This window comes from Cucurbita maxima, unplaced genomic scaffold, assembly GCF_002738345.1.
Source record: "Cucurbita maxima cultivar Rimu unplaced genomic scaffold, Cmax_1.0 Cma_Scf00036, whole genome shotgun sequence".
NCBI lineage: Eukaryota > Viridiplantae > Streptophyta > Magnoliopsida > Cucurbitales > Cucurbitaceae > Cucurbita > Cucurbita maxima.
Window position 1 is genome coordinate 1,003,797 of NW_019272052.1, and position 13,616 is coordinate 1,017,412.

The window sequence follows — 13,616 nt, forward strand, 5'->3', positions numbered from 1 at the left end:
ATTTTTATTTTCGATTAAATGGAATATTAGCTGATATATTGTTTTATTTATAAATTTAATATATTGATATATGCTGATTTGATGGGGTTTAAAAAAATTTATAATTAAGAGATAAAAGGAAATAAATATATGTTTTTTTTTATATATATCATAAGCTTTCCTTTTCATTCAACCTACCCACATCACGTTTTCCAGCACTTGAAGATACGCTGATCAGTCATCAATAGCCACAAAAAAATAATAATAATAATAATAACTACTATTAGTTAATTAATTGAAAAAATCTCCATGTTCTCGTTCCCACGTGAGAATTACTTTCATTTAGATATTAAATATTTATATTTTAGACATAATTGCATAGCGGCCACGTGGGGTCACATGGTAAAGTTGTCTTATGGGCGATCTTACTTTTAGGGGATTGAAAAACTAAAAGAGTATAATAAAAATCTATGGGGCGGGGGTTGAAGAATCTCGTCCATTCCTGCCAGCTACCACAACCTCCACCGTTCAATTCCTTACAATCATGTTATGCTTGATGGTACCACCATTTCTTTCACTCCCACTACATATTATTATAGTAACATAGTATGATATTTGTCTATTTTGAATATAAATTTTTATAACTTTTCTTTTATCCATTTTCGATGAAGATCAACTTGGAGATTTTCCATCTAGACCATAAACGAAAATAATATTGAGTTATTTTTTAAATTGTTTCATACTTCTTTCTAAATATATTATTTTCTACTTCTTTTGGCCATGGAGTAACAATTTTAATAAGAAATCCCAGCGTCCCAGCCGATATACACGCGCTGAGCCTGAAGAAACTTCTGGAATGGGAAGTTTATGGCGTAGGCGAAGTGTGAATGTTTGATTAATCCACCACACTTAAATGGTGTGAAAGTTATCTTATTTATAATCAAATAAATTACAAGGATATGGAAATAGTAATAAATGAAAATAACAATAAATGGAAAGATACCTATGATAATAAGGCAAATATTAGATATTTGCCTTATAATAAAATATCAAATATAATATATATGGTAAACTATAATTTATTACTAAATATCCTTAACACCCCACCGCAAGCTAAGCGTCGGATTTAAACGAACGTGAAGCTTGAATCTGAAAAATTCAAAGAGGTTGAGAAACACTTTTCTTGAAGATGCTAACAACCCGGTTCTTGGCCATCGAAAATTGCAGAGGAATCGCCGCTCAGCGGCAATGCTGCCTTGGCTTCGGTGAGAATATGTCTAACCCATGAAGAGGGATTGTCGCTTAGCGACGATGCTGCCTTGGCTCTGGTGAGAATATTTCTAACCCCAAGAAGTAGAAGGGGAAACCTAGAGCAAGGGACAAAGACAATGTTGAAGCCGGAAGAGTCGCCACATTGGGCGAAGGAGCCAATTTTGGCGAGAAGGGCAGTCGGAAGAGTCGCCTCATCGGGCGAAGAAGCCAATTTTGGCAGGAAGGGCGGCGGCAACTTGGTTGGCGAATAGGCCAGTGCGGCACCCAGATTCCGAAGGTAAATCTCTGCAAAAGGTTGATAGGTTTAGGTTAGGGTTTATGTGAAGGATGAAGGTTGATTGGGAAGAAAATGAGAGAGACTATATTGGCCAAGGGGAAAACCGATTGGGTTGGAAAAGGTGAGGTTGTATGTACAAAGTATGACGAAAGGTGATTTGGAGGTCAATAGGGTGGAGCCGAAGAGTAATCAATCGGCTCCGACTACGGCAGCCATGAAGACTGCCCCTGCGGCGTCAAAACCAGCAGGGGTGGTGGAGAAAGAAGATTAAAGGATTCAAAAGCCATTGAAAAGAAAGGATCGGGGTTGTTAAACCGAGAGGGCTCTGATACCATGTGAATGCTTGATTAATCCACCACACTTAAATGGTGTGAAAGTTATCTTATTTATAATCAAATAAATTACAAGGATATGGAAATAGTAATAAATGAAAATAACAATAAATGGAAAGATACCTATGATAATAAGGCAAATATTAGATATTTGCCTTATAATAAAATATCAAATATAATATATATGGTAAACTATAATTTATTACTAAATATCCTTAACACGAAGATTTGAGGGATCAGACCGTACACGAAAGCTGCAGCTGCCGAAGCAATATCCTTGGGTTCACCCACAAAGATTAAGATGGGCTTGCAAAACATATAAAAAATAGTTAAGAGTACGCCCCGTTAGTGTCAACAATAGGGCTGATCTCTGTAAGTAAATGCCAAGCATTGCGCTTCTCCGCACCATGCGCTTGCCCACATAGAGTTTCCATCGCGATTCCCATTCCCATCTGTCTCGTCAAATAAAAAACACCATTGTTTATAAATCTATGACTAAACGAGACATACAGTTGATACTATGAGACCGTATGCGAAAATTTGAATACCACTGTTGCCGAGAGGAAGCGGCGAGCTCGAGGTTGCCGAGGTGGCCGGAAAAGATCTGTGTAGACATGGAGAGGAGGTTGTTAATGACGTACACCAAAATGGCCGGAGCTGCCAAGTTGGACATAAGCTTCATCTCTGTCCAAGTAGCTCGACTGTAACGCTGGACGGCACTCAACTTGGTGTCCGATAATATCTTCTCCAGTTCGTCACTAGTTTCGTGCTCATTCGAAAATAGTGAGTGAGACGACAACAACGCCGCCGTCGCCGGCAGCAGCGGTTGATGATGATTGTCTGCAGCAGCTGATCCCATCTTCTAGCCCTCCTAAACACGATTTTTGTTTTTAAATTTCTTATTTTTGCCTACTTCCCCTCTCTTTTGGCGAGGACCGTAAAGCACCACAGGAATCACACCAAGAAGTCCATACTCTATAAAAATGTATAGCACTCATCTCTCCGCAAGTAAAGGACAACTACACTAATTGTCTAAACCTGGTTTATAAAAATTTTAAATTCATATTTTTGGTTTTTATAATTCTAAACAAGTTGATCTTACCCGGCTAAATTTCTTTTGAGAATTATTAGGAGAAATAAAAAGTAAATTTCTTTTTCATTATTAGGAGAAATAAAAAGTAGAGTCAAAATAATTTAGGATCAAAGTAGTAGACAATATCATACTATTATAGAGCTCAATGTCAAAATAAAGGGTATACTTTGTTTTAGGTCTCCAAAAAAGTAGTGTCGTGTACTCAGAAAATGAGGTCTCTGTGGTGCATTTTGTTGGAGTGGAAGATTATTGTGAAGAGTAATTACACGTTAAGATTGTGAATTTAAAAGAGTGGAACATAGATTAGGAGGAGAGCATGAACATAAATTCGTCCTACAAGTAGAGATTCGTAGTTCTTAACAAGATTGCTCAACAAACAAGATTTAAAGTGCCAGAATAACTTGCTGTCTTCGAATTGATTCGAAGATTCAGATCGATTCCTGTCATTCCAGTTGTTTGTTTAATCTTTTGGCAGCTTCTTCCACCTGCATTTTCAATTATTATTTAATTAATAATTTCCCTCCTAAATTATTTCTAAAAATGTGTATTTTAAATGCTACAGAAGAGAACAAAACAAGGGTTCATCCAAATTTTCTTACCTGTTTATTCCAATCCAATCGACATGTCGTCCATATCAAAATGGCCGTCTGCACCAAAGTCCCACCAAGCATTCCCAACCATATACCCTAAACAATGCACATAATTAGCCACTAAATTCTAGAAACTTCCAACTAATAAAATTAAGAATTGTGTACCTTAGCCCCAAATTTGAAATAGAAACCCAGGAGAGCACCCAAGGGAACTCCGACCACATAATAGCCACCGACGTTTACAAAGGCGACGAAAGCTTGCCACCCACACCCCATCGCTACGCCTTCGCAAAATCAAATAAAAACAATTGAATAAAAGCTAATTTATAAATACCAAGTTGCGAAAATTACCAGATAAGATGGGTTGGATTCCGTTGAGGACGAGGGTGAGAGCAAGAATTGGGCAGAGATCGGAGACGGCGGCGGCCACGGCAGAGCCATCTGTAAAGGCGTAGCTGATGACATTGCGACGTGCGAGGACAGCTATAGCACACATTATGGAGATGATGATGGAGATCGTAGTCACCACCGCCACAGAAAATGCAGCAGATTTCGGATGCCTGCTTCCCAGTTCGTTGCTCACTCTCACACTGCTTGCAATACAATGCATTAAATGTAGTTTTTGGTTCATTTCATTTTTGTTTCGTATTCTAAAAACTTACCTAGCTGCAACGGCTAAGCCGACGTAAATCATGAAAACCCATCCAGATACGGCCATGCTGCAAAACACCACAACACAATTAGATTTAATAGCCTACTCCAATTCTCTTGCGAAATTTTCGTTTTATAAAATTTCGTTCTCCTCTCCACCCAATGTCACAATCCACTCTTTTAGGGGCCAGCGTCTTCGCTGACACAAGGGTAAATGTCTGGCTTTGATACTATTAGTAATCTAATATATATTGTTTCTTTAAACTTTTCTTCCGAATTTTTTTTCAAGTAAAAGCATTTGTTACAAAAAGATGTGTGATCTCGAAGTTACCAGATGGAAAGGGAGTCGAGGGTGAGCTCAGGGTTGTCGAGCAATCCAGCAAGCAGAACCAGAATCTGGAAATAGCAAGTTTCCAAGCAGAGCATCACCGCCGACGCAACGGACAACTTGAAGAATCCGAGCAACCCAGAGAAAGCTTGCGTGCTGAACCCTGTCCATGTCTCTTTACACCTGTCGCTCTTAACTACGTACACAAATTGGGCGACCAGTATAATCCACCACGACAAGCTTAGCACCAACGACACCCCCAACAGCCCCATCCCAATTTTATACACAACCACCCAACTCAGCAGCGCGTGTACCAACAGCATCGTGGCCGAGATGCAAGCGCTCGGAAACACTATGTTCTGCGTGTTGAGAAACTTGAGGATGGGGAAGTTCAAGGCATAGGCGAAGATTTGCGGAATCAAACCGTACACGAAAGTTTCAGCTGCCGAAGCAATATCCTTGGGCTCACCAAGAAAGATAAGGATGGGCTTGCAGAAGATGTAAATTACCGTTAACAGAATGCCCGTTAGAGTTAGAATGATCATTGATTTCTGTAAGTAAATGCCAAGCATATGGTACTTCGCAGCACCGTTCGCTTGCCCACACAGAGTCTCCAAAGCACTGGCCATCCCTAGCTGTTTTCATACACCCCAATTTCAAATTTCTCACCACAATGAACTAAAAAGCGAGAAAAGGGGGGAAATGTAAATACGTATGTACCATGAGACCGTAGGCGAAGAGTTGAACGCCAGTGTTGCCGAGAGACGCGGCGGCGAGCTGGAGGTTTCCGAGATGGCCGGCGAACATCTGGGTGGACATGGACATGAGGTAGCTGATCATGTACACGAAAACCATGGGAGCAGCCAGGTACAACAGAAGCTTCAACTCCATCCAAGTAGCTCGACTGTAACGCTGGACGACACTCAAACCATTGTCGTCCGACAATATCCTCTCCAGTTCCTCGCTTATTTCGGCAATCACTGAGTGAGACGACGACAATGCCGCTGTGGACTGCTGTAGCTCCACCAATGGTTGTTGAACATCGTCTTGAGAAGCAAATCTCATCTTCTTCACTCCCAAACTAAAAGCATTTCTTTTCTTTCTTTAAAAGTAGTGACAATAATTTTAAATTGTAAAAGGGTATTTTTTTATTTATTTAAAAAAATTAATGAAACAATTTTTGTTTCTGAGCTTGTTGTTTGTTGAGCGAGGTATCTGTGGCTGCTGTGTGTCCAACAAGGACGCAGCGAGCAGTGGGTACCACCATACATACAAACAGTACTTTTTCCTTTTTTCCTTTGGATTTTCAACATCGCACGTTTTCTTTTAAAAAAGAAATTAATTTCATCCGTCCAATAAAGTTACATCATTGTTCATTTTTAATATAAATATTTTAAAATACACCGTTTGTCCCAACTTCTTTATATCTTCTGCCACTTATGAACCTAAGTTTGAAGGTTTTGTTTCTGAATTCCGTAAAAGATATTATCTAAGTAAAAGGTGTCATACTAAGAGAAAGAATATTATTTGTTTATAAAATTATGATCATTCACATGTGACTCGTCCAACAAATTATTTTTAAATATATTAAAAATTACATGAATTAAATTAAATTAAATTAAATACTACTTCTAAAGTACTGTGAATAATGACTTACCAAAATAATATTATTTTGATCTAAAATTTTGAAAACAAATACTTGAACCAACCAAACAAGAATTTCCACGTAAGCAATTGCATCCTTATTTCTAAATGTTAGTGTAAATGTTTGCTTAATCCACCACACCTAAATAGTGTGAAAGTTATCTTATTTATAATCTAATGAATTACAAGGATATGGAAATAGTAATAAATGGAAATAACAATAAATAGAAAGATACCTATGATAATAAGGCAAATATCTAATATTTGCCTTATAATAAAATATCAAATATAATATATATGGTAAACTATAATTTATTACTAAATATCCTTAACACCCCACCGCAAGCTAAGCGTCGGATTTAAACGAACGTGAAGCTTGAATCTGAAAAATTCAAAGAGGTTGAGAAACACTTTTCATGAAGATGCTAACAACCCAGTTCTTGGCCATCAAAAATTTGCAGAGGGATCGCCGCTCAGCGGCGATGCTGCCTTGGCTTCGGCGAGAATATGTCTAACCCATGAAGAGGGATTGTCGCTTAGCGACAATGCTGCCTTGGCTCTGGTGAGAATATTTCTAACCCCAAGAAGTAGAAGGGGAAACCTAGAGCAAGGGACAAAGACAATGTTGAAGCCGGAAGAGTCGCCACATTTGGCGAATGAGCCAATTTTGGCGAGAAGGGCAGTCGGAAGAGTCGCCTCATCGGGCGAAGAAGCCAATTTTGGCAGGAAGGGCGGCGGCAACTTGGTTGGCGAATAGGCCAGTGCAGCACCCAGATTCCGAAGGTAAATCTCTGCAAAAGGTTGATAGGTTTAGGTTAGGGTTTATGTGAAGGATGAAGGTTGATTGGGAAGAAAATGAGAGAGACTATATTGGCCAAGGGGAAAACCGATTTGGTTGGAAAAGGTGAGGTTATATGTACAGAGTATGACAAAAGGTGATTTGGAGGTCAATAGGGTGGAGCCGAAGAGTAATCAATCGGCTCCGACTACGGCAGCCATGAAGACTGCCCCTGCGGCGTCAAAACCAGCAGGGGTGGTGGAGAAGAAGATTAGAGGATTCAAAAGCCATTGAAAAGAAAGGATCGGGGTTGTTAAACCGAGAGGGCTCTGATACCATGTAAATGTTTGCTTAATCCACCACACCTAAATAGTGTGAAAGTTATCTTATTTATAATCTAATGAATTACAAGGATATGGAAATAGTAATAAATGGAAATAACAATAAATAGAAAGATACCTATGATAATAAGGCAAATATCTAATATTTGCCTTATAATAAAATATCAAATATAATATATATGGTAAACTATAATTTATTACTAAATATCCTTAACAGTTAGGAATTGAAAATCTAGATAACAGAATAAAAAAGAAAAAGAAAGAAATATATATAAATATATATATATATATTTCTTTCTTTTTTTTCTTTTTTTCTTTTTTTGAGAGAGTACCCGACCCGAAGGAATTGAATCCATGAAATTTAACCCTTCAAAGTAGTTTGCGGATTGTCTTCCCACTTGTTTAATCTTTTGACGGCTTCTTCCACCTTCAAAAGGTTATAAACAAAAATCAGATTACAATTTACTATTATACCCTTTTTCAAAATTATAATTATGTTAATTAATTACCTCTTTATTCCAATCGGTTCGAAATGTGACCCACATCAAAATCATTGTCTGCATGCATGTTCCACCTATCATCCCCAGCCATATACCCTACACATTCATTCATTCCACCATCTTAATCGAAGTTCGAAAGTTTATATTCTAAGTGAACAAATATATTGTACCTTCGCTCCTAGTTTGAAATAGAAACCGAGGAGGGCACCCAAGGGAACTCCGACGACATAATAACAACCAACATTTACATAGGCGACGAAAGCTTGCCACCCGCATCCAACCGCCACGCCTTCCCAAAATCAAAATGGATGAAATGAATTACTTTGTTTTAAGATGTTGTTATATATAGAAGGGAGGAATTGTTATGAATCACGACTCTACACAATGGTATGATATTGTCTACTTTTTAGTTATAGATCCATGATCTTTCACTAAATTAATCAACGTGGGACTCATTCCCAATAATCCTCAACTGGAAGGTGTATGAAAATTGAAGTAGTACCAGATAACACAGGCTGGATTCCATTGAGGAGAAGGGTGAGGGCGAGAAGTGGACAGAGATCGGAGACGGCGGCGGCCACGACGGGGCCATCTGTAAAGACGTAGCTGATGACATTGCGAAGTGCGAGTATAATTACAGCACAGAATGCAGAGATGATGAAGGCAATGGCAGTCACCACCACCACGGAAAATGCTGCAGATTTTGGGTGCCTACTTCCCAACTCGTTGCTAACTCTCACACTGCAACACAAAACCACCACAATTCATTGGATATTTTCGACATCTTATTATAAAAATATACTTAAACGAGTTGAATTAAGTATAAATTAGTGATATGTTAATGAGTTTCGATAAAAATCATGATTTTATATCGAGATAAATTACGAAAACATCCCTTCAAAGAACAGAAGAAATTATTAAAAACAGAAGAAATAAACATGAAAAAAAAATTAAAAAAAAGTTACCTTGCGGCTGCATTGAAGCCGACTGAAATCATGAAAACCCATCCAGATATGGTCGTGCTGCAAAACCAGAGCATAGTCGAATTAAATTAGATTAAATAATCAATATTTAAATGAAAGGTATAGAATTCGAAATAAGTTAGTAACGATACTATATTCTAAAAAATAATAATAATAATGGAGGAATAAGCCTAATTTTGAATAATTCCTTTAAATTTAATTTTAAAAAATAATTTGAAATTTGAATAATTAATTAAAATGGTAAAAGAAAAGGTTCCGTATTTGGTAGCTGGCGCGGTTCTTGTTTCTTTATTATTTCCAATCAAAAGGCTTTTATAATTTAATCGTTATTTTTAAAAAATCAATCCACCATAAAAAATTTTACTTTTATTTGGTTATTAATCTTAGAGGAATAGACTCTCTGTTGGATGATGAAAGTCTCACATCGGCTAATTTAAGGAATGATCATGCGTTTATAAGTGAGGAATACTAACTCCATTAGTATGAGACCTTTTGAAGAAGCTCAAAGCAAACCCATGAGAGCTTATGTTCAAAGTGAACAATATCATACCATTGTGGAGAGTCGTGTTCGTCTAACACTCTCCACCATGTATAAACTCTCTTAGTTTTGCTTTAGACTTTTTGAAAGAATCTCGTACTAATGGAGAGAATATTCCTTAATTATAAATCTGAAAATTAATAACAATTTGGTGAGTTAAGATGTGATTTTTTGTTTTTTTTATGAATTCTTATCCTGAGTGAGAGAAGAAGATAATGGGAAGTGTGGAAGAGGAAAAAGGTACCAGATAGAAAGGGAGTTAAGAGCGAGCTCAGGATTGTCGAGAAGTCCAGCAAGCAACACCAAAATCTGGAAATACCAAGTCTCCAAACACAGCATCACCGCCGACGCCACCGACAGCTTAAAGAATCCCCCCAACCCCGAAAACGCCTTCGAGCTGAACCCTCGCCATGTCTCTCTACACTTTTCGCTTTTCAATATGTACACAAATTGCCCCACCACAATTATCCACCACGAAAAGCTCAAAACCAACGACACTCCCAACAACCCCAGCCCAATTTTATAGGCAACCACCCAACTCAACACCACGTGCACCACCAGCGTCGCAGCCGATATGTACGCGCTCGGAAACACGATGCTCTGTGCCTGTAGAAACTTCTGGATTGGGAAGTTTATAGCGTATGCGAAGATTTGAGGAATCAATCCGTATACGAAAATTTCAGCCGCCGATGCAATTTCCCTGGACTCACCCAGAAAGATTAAAATGGGTTTACAGAATATGTAGATAATCGTTAAAAGCACGCCCGTTAGCGTCAGTAATATGGCTGATCTCTGTAAATAAATGCCAAGCATATCGTATTTCTCGGCGCCGAATGCTTGCCCGCATAGAGTCTCCACTGCACTTCCCATCCCCAACTGTTTGGAAATTTTGATTTTGAAATTAATAACAATAATAAAAAATAATCTGAAATTTACATTAAAAAAAAGGGTACCATGAGGCCGTAGGCGAAGATTTGAATGCCGTTGTTGCCGAGAGAGGAAGCGGCGAGCTCGAGGTTACCGAGGTGGCCGGAGAAGATTTGGGTAGACATGGACATGAGGTAGTTAATCATGTACACGAAAACCGCCGGAGCAGCCAAATAGAACATAAGCTTAAGCTCGATCCAAGTAGCTCGAGTGTAACGCTGGACGACAGACATCTGAGTGTCGGATAATATGTTTTCGAGTTCGTCGTTGGTTTCATGCTTGTCGGAAAGCAACGGCGAATCGGTCGTCGGCTGCAGCAACGGTTCAAGAACATCGTCTTGAGTGGTAGTAGATCTCATCTTAGAACCTCTCTGTTTTTCTTTTTCTCTGCTCTGTTGACACTTAGAACGGTATTTGCAGCGGCGGGGCCGCCTTTTTCTCTCTCCTCTCAATGCTTGATCTTACTTCTAATGGCTCCCTAGTCCTATTTAAACTGACCCTTGTCTGTATCTCATTATTATTATTATTTTTTCCCTTTTTTTTCTTTTTAATTTTATTTTATTCGTAAAAAAAATGATAGATTTGGTCAATGTTTCTTACTAAATTATTTGATAAAATTAAAAAAATGCAATAGCTTGTGAGTTCAAAATGAAATTGTCCTTTTTTTTTTCCTTCCCATTTTAATGATTAATATTTAGTCAAATCGAATCTGTGTCTGTTTTGCTTAGTAGTGATAAACAAATTGAAGTGTTATTAATGCTCAGAAGTTCATAAGAGCTCAAGAACGTATGAACGAATAATAATAATTATTATTATTTTATTGTGAAAGTGGGATTGGAACACAAAGAATTAATAAGTGAAAGCTCCATTCAAACCAAAAATGATTTTATCGAATTTAATACTACAATTATAGACCCAAATCTAATGTATTTGCTTAAATGACGGTGAAAATAAAATGGATATTAAATTTTTTTTAAAATTTAATAATACCTTTAAATATTTTAAATAAGTCTAGAAAAATATTCTTTATAGTTTGTAACAACCCTAAATTTCTATATATTTAAATTCGTTACTAACGTCTCATGTTTTACTAAAATGTAGAATATACCTCTTAAAAGAAAACTTCATCTTTAATATATCGAAAACATTTAAAACATCATTTTTTTTCTTTTCTGGAAAACATAGTCATGGATGATAATAATTTTATTTATATTAAGACAAACGTCATACAATCATCATACTTATCATATCGTTATAAAGTGCATCAAGCATATCAAGTACATCATACATCAAACTATATATATTACGCACATCATCAAAGTATCAAAACTCAAGCATTATAACTCATATATTATCATATACTAGTATACGACATCATACGATACAGCTCATGCATCATAAATTGTAACTCATACAATTTCTAGTTTATCCTATAGTAAGGATACTCATTTGGTTGACCTTAGCTACAAATTCAGTTGCTTTCCTCCTTCGAATTCGTTCTCACTTGTATCGAGCCTTTACCTATTTTGAATAGAAGTTTAAAATTATTTATATTAATTGAGTGGAATTAATATATTAGTGAGATGGGATGGTTAAACCGCAAGGCCATGGTGTGAGGACAATGGTCGCATGGCCCACTCATGTCATTATAACCATACCTTTAATTAATGAGTGTCCGATATTATTCGTAGTTGCATTTTAATTTAATTGGTCCTTCAGGATAATTTATTAAAACGACGTGGTAATATTCAAAACGGCTTGTCTCAGAAATATAAAATAAAATAGAATAAGTACGTTGAGGCCAACTTGAACACGTCAGTGGAAAACAAATCTAATTAACTCAATGAAATTGAATAAGGGCCGTTGGATTGAATTTAATTCAAGCCGTTCATTGGCTCATATCACGAAATCTATTCCTTATCCCTTCCACAACCCAAAAATAGCCAACCAAAATCATTTTACATTATTTATTTATTGCAATATTTCCAGATTTTTATATCATTGCTGACAGGATGTTTGCAACCATGCAACTAAAAAAATTAAGTGTTTAATAATATTTTTTTTTAAAAACTGTTTCCTTCCCCCATCACACGTGGCTGAAGATATCTCAAATGTAACTTAAGTACGTTACACCTAAGCCTTGTGATCTAAGCATACTATTATGTGGTACATGCGTGTGTACAACTTCTTTTGAAATAGGTCTTTCAACAACAGTGCCCTAGCGGTATGGGTGTGCTGGTATTGTGCCTCAACTAGATGTTATGCACCTGTTATATGGTAGGGAGTCCATAAATAACATGGCATGGGCACATGAGGGCCAGTGCCTCAAGAAAATATGAATGGATGGATGAATGGATGTTTAGGATGTCACAATGTTACGAACGACACGTAGCATGTGCAAAAAATGAATATGTGCTTGAATTATCCTTAAGGATGGTTGTGAGCAAGTCAAAATTACAACACCGCATAATTAAAAAAGTACGATTGTAACACTAGGAGATAAGTGGAAAGACGAGCTGAAGTTGAAAATAAAAATGTAAGGTTGAATCAAGTAGGTGATGACAATTTTCATAAATACAAACGATAAAGAGTAGAACATGACATGAAATTCTGGTTAAACCAACTTTGGAGCGATTGAAGGATGGTGAGAAAGGCTCGTAAGGTGCTCGGTGTCGTATATGAGGCGATAGACCAACCCATGTATGGCTGGATGCATCAGCAGCCCATGTCAGTTTCAGCGATTTCAAAAACATACAAAACACCAAAGGCCTCGTCTGATGTTTCATTTTCATCTACTACCATCTGCCTTTTCTTTTGTCACCTTTTTTTCTATATTAATATTATTATGATCTCTTCGAAAAAAGCAAAAAGTTATTATCTTTATACTCTATAAATAAATATATATATATATATAATTTCTGTGTGTCTTTTCGAAGGAATATTATGGAAGGTATAAAAGCCATTGGGCATTGAGATTGACAAATCATAAAAATACGTGACAACTATGTGTTTTTTTAAGATATTGGGACTTGCAGTGAAACACGTTTCTCTGTTTTTTTAATTAGCGTGTGAAATAATTCAATAATTCAATAATCAAGTAGCACATATGAATCATTTGATGTAGTCAAATCCTGTATTAAAGTAATGAATCAGTTTCATGCAGCTAAATTTTAAAGTGGGTTAGTAGTAGTAGGTGAAAACCACTCCATTCCGGTGAGGAACAAAAGATAAACTACTCCATCAATTTGATTAATTCCAGCACGAAACAAGACTCTCTCTCTCTCACCCAAAATTTTAGTTCAACAAAAAATTGATTAATAGCGTATAACAAAAGTTGTTGAGGGTTTTTTTTTTTTTTTTTTTTTTTTTTTTTTTTTTTTTTT

General features: G+C 36.8%; 2 protein-coding genes and 1 pseudogene across 2 annotated transcripts; all 3 read right to left on the reverse strand.

Moving 5' to 3' along the window:
* Positions 1–2,131: 2,131 nt before the first annotated feature.
* LOC111468341 (protein DETOXIFICATION 40-like) lies at positions 2,132–2,761 on the reverse strand. The gene is made up of 2 exons (XM_023113524.1): positions 2,380–2,761; positions 2,132–2,312 (listed from the first exon to the last, which is right to left on the reverse strand). Exons 1-2 carry the CDS (start codon positions 2,717–2,719, stop codon positions 2,212–2,214), a joined length of 441 nt encoding a protein of 146 aa, XP_022969292.1. The 5' UTR covers positions 2,720–2,761; the 3' UTR covers positions 2,132–2,211.
* A 438-nt stretch (positions 2,762–3,199) lies between these two features.
* LOC111468163 lies at positions 3,200–5,636 on the reverse strand (annotated as a pseudogene).
* Positions 5,637–7,583: 1,947 nt separating this feature from the next.
* On the reverse strand, positions 7,584–10,699 carry LOC111468174 (protein DETOXIFICATION 40-like). The gene is made up of 7 exons (XM_023113295.1): positions 10,260–10,699; positions 9,551–10,182; positions 8,751–8,807; positions 8,288–8,526; positions 7,956–8,074; positions 7,795–7,881; positions 7,584–7,712 (listed from the first exon to the last, which is right to left on the reverse strand). The coding sequence occupies exons 1-7, from the start codon at positions 10,590–10,592 to the stop codon at positions 7,647–7,649; spliced, it is 1,533 nt and encodes a 510-aa protein (XP_022969063.1). The 5' UTR covers positions 10,593–10,699; the 3' UTR covers positions 7,584–7,646.
* Positions 10,700–13,616: the final 2,917 nt, after the last annotated feature.